The sequence below is a fragment of the Chrysochloris asiatica genome, unplaced genomic scaffold (genome assembly GCF_000296735.1).
Source record: "Chrysochloris asiatica unplaced genomic scaffold, ChrAsi1.0 scaffold00116, whole genome shotgun sequence".
NCBI lineage: Eukaryota > Metazoa > Chordata > Mammalia > Afrosoricida > Chrysochloridae > Chrysochloris > Chrysochloris asiatica.
In genome coordinates, this window is record NW_006408634.1 from 7,177,414 (window position 1) to 7,188,757 (window position 11,344).

Genomic DNA, 11,344 nt, shown 5'->3' on the forward strand with positions numbered 1-11,344 from the left:
CCCCTGAGCCTGCTTGGTCCTGTATTCTGTGTTGTTGCCTGCGGAGCTCCTACTGCACTTCCACCCGATCCGCCATCTTGTTTGTTGTCCCCCTGATACTTTTTGAGAAACTCTTGCTCCTTGCTCATAACTTCAACTCCGTTTTTGACTTTAAAATATATTCAACGTATTATATTTATGGTCTTGATAATTTTGACACGTTAAGTCTTTGAATGGCTGGTTCTGTTACTTGTTATTTTTGCTAATCCCTCTTTTGAAAAGTGTCTTGTTTCCTTGTGGATTTTGGCATTTTCTTTTGTGACCTCATGTTCATTGAAAGTCTGTCTGGGGGAATTCTCTGTGGCCTCGTAGAGGTTGTGTTTCCCCAGGGAGATGTATAATGACTTATGACAGGCAGTAGGAGTAAGGGTGCTATTTACCAGGCACCATGTGTATAAATCTCAACTTGGGTTTTCCGTATTACGTAGGTTGTGTGAATTTGAATCCAGGTCCATGTAAGAAAAAGACTTATGGTTACAAATATTCAAAATAAAAAACAAACAAACAGTATTTCCCTCCTCTCAGAGAGTGTTACTTCACCTTTTCACAGAGGGTATATATATAGCCCTTCTGCTGTCTGTGTATCTCTATATTTGGTGTGGACACAAGGCCTTGTTTCCTGTCTCCCACACAACGTTTAAATGTTATTGGAGAATGGCTACTTCCCCAAAGCAGTTAGGAGAGTCAACATTTGCTTGCCGATCTCAATTCAAGTTTAGGCTTCCTTTTTGGACTTTTGAGGATTTCCCTTTGATTCTTCCAAGCTAATCTATGCTTTCAAAATATACTTTGTTAGATTTTAGATACATATAGAAAACTGTGCTGCTTGTCTTATTTTATTACCATATTGCCAGAAATGAAGTTTTTGGGAACCTTCTTTAGTCTCACCAGCTAACTTCTATTCTATTCCAAATTCCCTGCAACCCCCTCCCCCCCCAGAGTGAGGCGCTGTAGGATCAGCACTGGACTGCGAACCACAAGGCCAGAGGTTCAAACCTACAAACTGCTCCTCAGAAACTTTATACAGGGTCGCTATGAGTCCGAACCAACTCCATGGCACTTAACGACAACAGTCAAAATGTATGATGTGATGCATTTTTAAATCCCTTGGCAGGCTTTGTGCAGTAACCGGTTATTTCAAGGATTTGAGATAAAAATGAGGTCACAGATTAGTGGGCAGCCCATGTTGGATCGTCTTGTATAACATCCTTTGACTTTGTCATCATTAGCAAACCAAGTGTTTTCTGAGTAGATTGTCCCTTCCTGCTCTAGTGTATGAACAGGCAGCACCAACCAAAGAGGACCTGGAATTCCAGCATTCCGGTTTGACAGTCAGTGGAAAGCAAGACTGAGAGTTGGGCACTTTTAAATGACGAAAGTAAGGTTCAATGGAACTGATTTACCAATACGATTTTTGCCATGGTTTTATAGAGATCAGATCTTTTATAGGAACCAGTCTTAGTCTAAAAGGAAGATAGCCTAAAGGAAGGTTTGTTGTTGTTGTTAAGTGCTGTTGAGTTGATTCCGACCCATAGGACCCTGTATAGGGTTTCCTGGTGAGCTTGAACCACTGAGGTTGCAGTTTAAACAACTTGGCAGTCTGACGCATTAGCCCACAGCGCCACACCAGGACTCCAAAGGAAGGTAGCAGTCACCATAAATTAAACACTGGAAGTCAAAGAATACCATTATCATGGTTCTGATGAAGGTGGAGGTGGGGAAGGGAGGACAGCTCTGTTAGTTCTCATCAGGCCAGAAAAATGTTTCCAATCAAGAAGAACAAAAGCCACTGTCACATTTATCTGTCTTTACCAGCAAGGAATTTCACTTTGAAAACGAAGTCACATTAATTCAAGTAAACCAAGTCTTTATTTCTGAGATTTAGTCACATGGTAGAATTTTTGTTTTCCATTTCTCGTTAACCATTTTCCTGTTTTTCTTTGGGCCTTTAATCTTCTGAAGCTATGGATGGGATATTGGTGAGCTCTTTTTAGATTCAAAATGGAAGCGTGTTGAGGCTGTACTGTGGATGAGGGGCTTTTGTAAAACCGTCTGTATCAGAGTGTACAAGAAATACATAGGGATGGGGAAGATGGTGATGGTGATGGTGGCTTTGAACAAGGCCACAGCCCATGGTGGGTAGTTGTGCAAAACTTCCTTGGACTGTCGAGAAAAGGGAAGAAGGCTTAGAATGCCTAGATTCTCTGAATTGGGAGGCTGTAGAAGGAGTCCAGGGCAGGAGACTAAATAACTGAATCCTCAGAGAATTTGAGGATGAGCTATCTGGGTCCTAGAGACAGAAGTGAAATGAAAGACCTGGTGCCCACTCCCTAAGTGGTCCTGAGGCTTGGGGAAGATTGCTCACAAGGCTTACATTCCAGGCCAAGTAAATTGGTGTCTTCAGACACAGATTAATGAAGGAGGTCACAGACAGGATTGTCAGCACAACTGGAGACACATAGCACCACAGCCAATGATAGATGGAAGAGATGGGGTGGCCCAGCATGGTTATCAGATCTGCCAGGAATCTAAGAGGAAGAGTCATAGGGCTGTGGGAAGGCCAGTCAGGCCTTACCCATCCTTGGGGAAGGTTTCAGCACAAACCTGGATGGGAGCTAGCCCTCAACATCTCTGAAACCTTCTTTTCACTTTCACAATCTTCCACAACAAACCTTCTTGTCTTGTTGTATATGAATGAGGGTAGTGATGATGTCGAGAACCACCATCGCCTCTAGAAATGCTGTCACTTGAACGCTCCATCTTTGGATTACATGGTGCATCTCAAATTGTAATGTACATATGAATCACCTGGGGGTCCTGGGATGAAAATACTGATTTGACAGGGTGGTATGGAGCTTGAGAATCTGCATTTCTAATAAATTTCCAGGTGATGCCAATTCTGCTGGCCCCTAGATCATACTTTGAGAAGCAAGGGATTACACATTTTGGATGTGTATATTACCATGCTTCAAAGGATGACTCAGGAGACCCTTGGACTTGATATGGGGCTGCTCACCACTTTTCCATTTTATAGCTATTTTCTCCAGAAAAAATATCTGTCTTCTTCCCACCCTCCTGGGGGGTTGTCCCTAAGTCCTGAAATCAGAGACCTAGAGGTGAGAGAGCAGAGGGATCCTCCTAAGGGACCCTAGCAGTACGAGCACATGAAAGGAGACTCCTTGGTTTGTGATATCACCTTCTGGCCCCATAGATCCAGGCCATGGCCACATCCTCCAAGATGACAATGAAGAAGAGGGGCAGAAATGCCCAGTAATCATCCAGCAGGTTCACATAGTAGCTGCCCCAGGGTCTTGTAAACACAAGGCCGCCCAGGAACATAAACATACAGACTCCCACTGAGGGAAAACATCAGGTTTGGATCAAAGTCAGAATTCAAGCTGAGCTGTACGAGTCCCTGTGGGGTTAATCTATGGACCAATCACAGGTGGGAGTAGGATCATACGTAAGAGTACCTGTGAACAGCTTTGGATGTTTCCTGAAGGAAGAGATGGTGTCCTGAAGTGGGGTCATGATGCCCTGTAGGACCCCTACCATGGTGCTCAGCCCAATATTCATCAGTAACAGGAAGATGAGGATGGTCCAGAAGGTGCGGCTCCCATAATCAGAGATGAGGTTGGTGAGTGCCATGAAAGGCACACCTGGGCCATTCATAACCTGGGAGTGAAGTGAGAAATGGCAAGAGCTCTTAGCTCAGCATGCAGAGTCTTCACTTTTCTAGGAGTCCCTGTCTCTTTTCCTAGGAAATGATTTGTGGCACTATTAATGGGAACTGACTATACCCATTTGGTCTTGAGACATGGGGACTTCCTCTTAAACATCCTCTGGTTTACCAACACTTTTGGAGTTGGCATGAACAAGCTTGTATGAATTGCAGTTCTTGGTGCTATGGAGGCTACAATTGCCTTATCACAAAAGGCTACTGTGAACCTTAGTTCTGATTGTAGGATGTTACTGGTACCAATGAGAGCAGAAGTTTGGGGTACACTGGGGGCTTTGGAGAACTCTGGGACCCCATTCCCAGCCCTTACCTACATTATCGAATTGCTCAGCTAAACCACATAAGGGCAGGTTTTCTGTGATCATAGTTTGGACATTTTTATGGTGTCCGTTGAACCAGCTGGTGTAGATGACGGTTGGCTCTTGATACACACTATTTGGGGGCGTGGCCTCAGGAGGTAGCTTCCCCACAGACACCAAGTACACAAGTTTATTAGCATTACTGGGCACAGGAGGAATCATAAAAAAACTAAAATTGAAAAATTTTTTTGCTTTTAAGAGCATTTTCCCTCCCTTGTATTTTAGATGAGAAGGAAAATCACTCATCTAAAGTTTTTTTTTTTTTCAGTTTAGTTATGGTAGAGCTTGAGCTGAAACCTAGGTCTTCAGAATCTTAGTGCATACTGCCACATCTTTCATAATTACAAAGGTGTTTGTGTGAACCAGGTGACTTTCTGACTCAGGTATACACCAGGGAAGGCCTATAGTATCATTCAAGGCTTTAGGACACTTGCCTCCTAATAGGCAATTTTAGGATGAAATGAGAGCTTCTCAATCTTCTTGATCCAGCCCTGTTAGCCTCTTCTGCAATATTTACTCCCATAGCCCTTTTCATCCACTGTACTTTATCCAAACTCAACTACCGAAGTGTCTTCAACTTGTCCCGCTTTCTCCCATCTCAACATCTTTGTCTGGCATAGGATGTTCTCCTGTGTTAGACATTTCTACCCAAACATCCATTTTCCATAAGGCTAATTCATAAACACCCTTACTCAGTTCATTGAATTTTATTTACTGCCCTAGAAAACTGTTCAGGATATGTTTTAGAAGGATCTATCTTACAAGGCAAATAAGCAAGCAGCAGACAAGTAGTATGGTATGATAGAATTTTAGAAAAAAATACGTTATAGATAGGTCTCTGGGTATGGCGCTGTAAGATAAACACTGGATCAAAAGGTCGTTTTGAACTGCAAGTTAGGCAGTTCAATCTCACCAGCTGCTCCTTAGAAACCCTATACATGTTTGCTATGAGTCGGAACTGACTCAGCGACACTTAACAACAACAACATAGGTCTCTGAGTGGGAAATTGTCGGGGACCGGCCTCAACATAGGAACTTGGTTCACGAGTGTTTGGTTCACGAGGAGGGGAGATCTAGCGGTGATAGGAATAGCAAAAGAATACATAGAAAGGCAAAAGGAGGGGGACAATGAGGCACGCTGAAACCAGGGTGGATGCATCACTGGTGGGCAGACTTGGGACTACAGGCATCGTGGCCTCTGCAGGCAGCAACTCACTGCCCTGTAAACTGTACTACATGCCCTCCAAGCCATAATGCACACCTGGGCCAGCCTGCATCTCCATTTTATTTAGGGGAGGAGCTTCACACCAAGCTGGGAGGGACTAAGACAAAGTACCGCTAACATCAGTAATTTTTCAGACATTCAGGTAACTTTATATTGTATGTCGCTGGTTCAAATCCCAGGCCCGCAACTTGGTTTCTCAGGCTCAATTAACATATCTATAGCCCCTGAGCTCAGTTGAGAGAAGGTGAAAAGGAAGGACAAAAGGCTTGGTAGGAATCCCACTGTTTTGGCTTCCTGAGCCAGGTTTGCACAAGGACGCTAGACGCCCAGGTGAATGGGCTGCACATGGAAAAGGATTAGGGAGGATAGCTTTTTTGTCTATAGAACAAAGAACCGGGAAGTAGCTAAGCTATTTTTAGTTAATCCTTTGGAGAAAGGTTTAACCTTACATTTATCTGTGGATATTAAGGGCTCATGTTTGGAATTAAAAAAAACACATAACTGAACACTAAGATAAAAAACAATTTGTTATGACTGCCAGTGGCCAGAATTTGTTCCTCAGAGCCTGTTGCCTGCATTGTCTGCAACACTCGGGCCCCCCAGGCCTCAAACTTCTGACCAGCTTTACACGGTCTGCAACAGGAAATATTTGAAAGAATACTAACCGTGGTTATTTGTCAAGAGACAAAACTGAGTTTGTCTCCACTAAGACACCTACTCTGACTGACCCAGTTAATGGGTTCCTTCTCACAGTCTCCCTGTCATCCATCCTTACCCTATAACTACTTATAACCTTATTTGTGATTAGCTGGTTAGCATCTGCTTCCTCAAAATTACTATGATTTTCTTGAGGGTAGGGATGGTGGTTTAACTCAACACAGGGGGTGGCAGATAGGAGCTGTTTTATAAATGTCTGATAATGTTTTTGGAATGATTGTTACAGGAGAATAGAATGGGGAGCCAGTAGGGGCTCTGTGGACCGATTTTATTTTGCTTAATGGTTAAACTGTAAGTGTTGTTGCTGTTGTTAAGTGCCATCGAATCAGTTCTGACTCGTAGTGGCCTTGTACAGGATTTCCAAAGAGCGGCTGGTGAGTTTGAACTGCCAACCTTGTGGTCCAGTGCTTTATCCCAAAGAGTCACACCAGGATTCCAAACTATGAGTATCCCCTCATTATTTCATGGCAGATTCCAGTTAAGAATGGGGCGAACACATCTTTGAAATTCCCTGAGTTTGGGGTTTTTCTAGTTGAGAAAGGTAGTTCCAAAAGGGGTAGAGTTGGACAGATTCAGGTATTCCTAAGGTTTTGGGTGCTCCAATTTGAGGATCCCATATTTACTAAGCCAATAGCCCTGAGGTTGGGGGTCTACGCTGGAGTTCTGTGGGTTAGCTATAAGATTTTGGTCTTTCTGATGATCTCCATATGAAAGATTGGGCTCACTTCTTGTGACATATTTTCATCTCCGTTATGACCAAATGGCCAATTATGCAAAATATAACCAGTGTGGCCGTCACTGAGGCGACCAAGTTGAGAAGAGCCACAGCAAAGGCGTCATTGACACAGTTGTATAAGCTGATTGCAGTGAAGCTGCCAAAGCTTAGGTTCAAGGCATAAAAGATCTGGTTCCCTGTCCAGTGCCAGAAATCCACAGAGAACAGAGTTGACACCTGAACGGAAAAAGTACCATATAAACAGGGATATAAAGGTAGAAGAGGTAAACCATGAGAGGGAAGAAGAGAAGAAGGAAGGAAAAGAGGGAGAAATGAAAGTTTCTTTCAGACTGCAACTACACGCACCCTAACATCCCCATCTGGATTTGAGCATTAAGGAAAGGAGTCACACCTCACCTTGGCATCCCATAAATACTTGAGGCCAGAATATGCACCTTCCAACTGAAGACTCTGGAAAAGGAGACATACAAGGATGAAGCAGGGAAGGAGTACTGAGACGTACAGTATCTGGGTAGGAAATACAATTCAGAAAAAAACAAAAACAAAAAACAGAAGTTGGGGATTATAGGATCAAAGGTTATTACAAATTGGAGTTCATTTCTAGAACTTCAATTTCTAATAAGAGTTGTAGAAAGAGTGAGAAATTGGGAGATGAATGGTGAGTTAGAGGGTGGCTCACCTTCCCAGTGGATTTGAGCCCGCAGATCATGGAGATGCATATAATTAACCAGGTCATAAAGAGAGACAGACTGAGATGAATGACTGGTAGCCCACCTTTCTCAATTTCTTTGGTGGCCTTCAATACTTTCTGGTACCGGAAGTATGTAGTAGATGTTGCACGTTCACATTCAGGATCTGGAGTGAACTGACTGTGGAGAGAACTGCAAGACCAGGTGCCTCCCCTTTCTTCACATCCACCCCATTCTTTCAATCCCATTTTATCATCTTCCTTCTCATCCCTCTTTTCTCAATGATCCTCCTTCCCTTTTTCACTCCCTTGTCCTTTTCTTGATTCTCCCACCTCCCCTTTTCTTCCTTCCTTCTCATTAGAAACATTGGAATTCTCCAGTGGAGGGCACACGGTCCAAGGCAGTGGAGACTGGAAAGACTGAAGGAGATAGAAGCAGCTCCAGGACATGATGGTACTGTAGTACATGCCCACGATGACACATGTCTAGGGACCATGAAGGGAGGCGACAGGAGAGGGAAGGTGGATCAGCAGAAGGAAGGAAATTTGACCTGAGGATTGGTCCACTGAAGGGAACTTACCCATGGAAATGAAACCATAGGATTCATTCATTCCAAGACAAGGGTTGGGGTGGGTGTAAAGGGTAGACCCAGGGTTACTCACTGTAAAGCTGGCATAACCCACACCACCAATCCAGGGGCTGATGACTTTCCATACACCAATGCTACCCTGACGAAGTCTCTGACCAGCTGCCATCTCCAGCAAGAGGAGAGGGATCCCAAGCAAGAAGAGCATGACAATGTAGGTGACAAGAAAGGTACCTGTGCAAGGTTGTCAGGGAGGGGCTCTGAGGACCATGTGACCTTTTAGTACCTGGACTTCTTCAGGGTTTCAGGAAAACATACCCCCCACAGTGACCACCCTCAGGGCATAGGCATCAGAGTTCAACTGCTTTACAGTCCCAGGTGTGCAGTCCCTTAGCTTCCAAAGCTTAGGAACACAGATACCTGGTTTCCACTCCCATCCCTGATGCAGGCGAAGTTCTGATACCCTTTCCCCACCCGTCCAAGGCCCTAGGTACTCAGATATCTGGTTCCTGCCCCTGTCAGGATCCCAACTCCTCAACCCCTTCATATCTCAGAGACCTAGAGTAGCCATGTCAGGTCTCTGGTTCCTGATCCCATTGTGTATTCAAGAGACTTGGTCCCCAGGCTTGCCACCTACCTCCATAGTGGTAACACAGAAAAGGAAAGCACCAGACGGAGCTCAGCCCCACAGAGAAGCCCATCTGGGCCAGGAGGTACTCAATTTTATAGGCCCAGGATGGTCGATCAGTGGGGGCTTCATTCTCTGGTTCATCTTTATCCAAAGTCTCCAATGGGTCATCTTTATCAGACCACATGTATGATGACATAATTTTCAACTCTTGTTTCTCCCCATTCACCTTCTCAGTAGGCAATAAGGACTTCAAGGACTGGGAAGCCAAGGCAGTAACACGTATGGATTTGGATTCAGAAGGTCTAGTCACCTGGAGTTTCAAATCCAAAGACTCCCTGTTTTCACTAGGAGTCTTCATCATGGCTGGACTTCAGTTCCTCCTTCTTTGTCAACCTAAAGGACATCAAGAACTTTAGACTTTAGGTGTACAAGTAATGAAAGACAAGATAAATGCTACAAAAATCTTGGAGGCATCAAAAGGGCAATATTTTCCTAAGGACAAAGTTGATAAGGGATGGGAAGGTGAGAACCACATGTAGGAAGTAGGACAACTGTTATTACATGAGGAGGGTTGTAATCATTAAGATGAAACAGTATACGATTTGTTGAATGTAAAGCTGATGACTTTTGAGGCCTCCCCAACACAGAAATGTGGTTAAAAACAGGGCAACCCAACCTGGAAAAGATGTTAAAGAGACCAAGAATATGCCTGCCATTAGAAAATAAAAATTTCAAGCCAACACCACTTACACTATCAAAAGACATAAAATGTCTAGGAATGATTTTAATAAAAGAAGAGCAAAACAAAAACCCCAAACCAAACCAAACCACAACAAAAAAAACCCTACAAAACATTATTGAGAGAACATAATTCCTAAGTAAATGAAGGGATGTTCATGATTTCCAAGGCTGTGGCTCTAGAGGATAAGCACTGGGCTATGAACCACAAGGTCAGTGGTTTGAGCCCACCAGTAGCTCTGTGGGAGAAAGATGAGGCTTTCTGCTCCCACAAAGGTTTACAGTCTCGGAAACCCTCTATAGGATTCCTAGGAGTCGGAATCAAGTCAACAACACTTAACAACATGCTCATAAACAGGAAATCTAAATAGCCTAACAATTTCAGTTCTCTCCGAGTTAATTATAGATTCATTGTAACTCCTGTTGAAATCACAACAGGGCTTTTGTGGAAACAGAATCTGATTCTAAAACTTACCTGAAAATAAAAGAGCCTAGGAGGGTTTCTCAATCTGATGGAGAACAAAATATAAATATAATGATAAGGCTACAATAATTAAGAAACAGAAGTATTCGTATTGGACTGGGTCTATAGTACAAATAGATACTATTTGTATATTTATATAAAAATATGATGAAACACGATGTTGCACTATCCAACTCAGTAGTCACTAACCACATGTGACTATTTAAATTCAGATGAATTAAAGCTAAGCATTAAAGATTCAGTTCCTGAGTCCCATTAGTCACATACCAAGAGTTGGATAGCCACATTAATGGCTACTGCATTGGCTAGCTCAGATAAAGAATATTTACCTCATCAGAGAAAGTTCAATTGGACACTCCTGGGACAGTTCAGAAACATAGCCACCCACATATAAATGCCTGATTTACACAGACAGGGCAGTGCAGAGCTCTAAAGGACAATCTTTTCACTCAACAAGTAGCTGCTCGGGCAATAGGATATTTATGTAGAAAACAAAGAATTTTGAGCTCTGGTAGCGTAGTGGTTACGAATTGGGCTGTGAATTGCAAGGTCAGTAGTTCGAAACTACCAGCTGCTCCACGGGAGAAAGATGAGGCGTTCTGCTCCTGTAAAGATTTACAGCCTCGGAAACCCTGTTCAGGGTCGCTATGGATCGGAACTGACTCAATGGCACTTTAACAACAACAACCCTACATATTAAACAAAAATCTACTCAGAGCAGATTGTAATTCTAAATGCAAAAGGTAAAACAATACAATTTCTAGATGAAAAAACCTAGGACAGTATTTTCATGACTTGGGATAGATAAAAATTCTTAAATAAGACACTAAAAGTGCCAACTATAAAGAAACAATTTGATATATAGGACTAAATGGAAAATAGAAACTTCTGTCATCAAAAGTTATCATGAACAGAGTGAAAAGGCAAGCCACAGAGTTGGGGGAAGAGATTTGCAATATGGATGAATGTAAATAAAAACAGTGTATTTCTACTAGGGTTTCAGTTCCTATAGGCATGCGTTTGTTCCAAACAAAACATGTTTAAACAAGTCTCTGTGATCAGTGGATGGTTGCATATAAGTTCTGTCAGTGATACATCTGTTTTTGTCTCCTTTGGTGGTATTCTTAAGTTCCATCGAATCATTTCTGACTCATAGCGACCCTGTATTGGGTTTCCAAGTATAGACTGGTGGGTTTGAACCACCAACCTTGCAGTTAGCAGTCCAGTGCTTATCCTACAATGCCGCATCAGGACTCTATAAATGCCTTCACTAAAAAGGTCCAATCAAATCAATAGCTTTCAAGAGGACCTGCTGGGTCACTTAAATTTAATGCGGAGACATCAGAGATGTCAGTTCAGACGGTTATGGGAATTGGTTTTGGGGACTCCAAAGGGATAACT

At 43.0% G+C, this 11,344-nt stretch overlaps 1 protein-coding gene across 1 annotated transcript in view; it reads right to left on the reverse strand.

Moving 5' to 3' along the window:
- The window catches only part of LOC102832911, a 34,316-nt gene extending 25,411 nt beyond the window's left edge, over positions 1–8,905 (reverse strand). Inside the window, exons 1-10 of the mRNA XM_006868403.1 lie at positions 8,728–8,905; positions 8,167–8,324; positions 7,837–7,989; positions 7,495–7,680; positions 7,212–7,322; positions 6,805–7,031; positions 4,093–4,279; positions 3,513–3,714; positions 3,236–3,395; positions 2,367–2,567 (exon numbers count right to left, since the gene is read on the reverse strand). Coding sequence (XP_006868465.1) covers positions 2,367–2,567; positions 3,236–3,395; positions 3,513–3,714; positions 4,093–4,279; positions 6,805–7,031; positions 7,212–7,322; positions 7,495–7,680; positions 7,837–7,989; positions 8,167–8,324; positions 8,728–8,905 — 1,763 coding nt within the window. The remainder of the gene's footprint in view (positions 1–2,366; positions 2,568–3,235; positions 3,396–3,512; positions 3,715–4,092; positions 4,280–6,804; positions 7,032–7,211; positions 7,323–7,494; positions 7,681–7,836; positions 7,990–8,166; positions 8,325–8,727) is intronic.
- Positions 8,906–11,344: the final 2,439 nt, after the last annotated feature.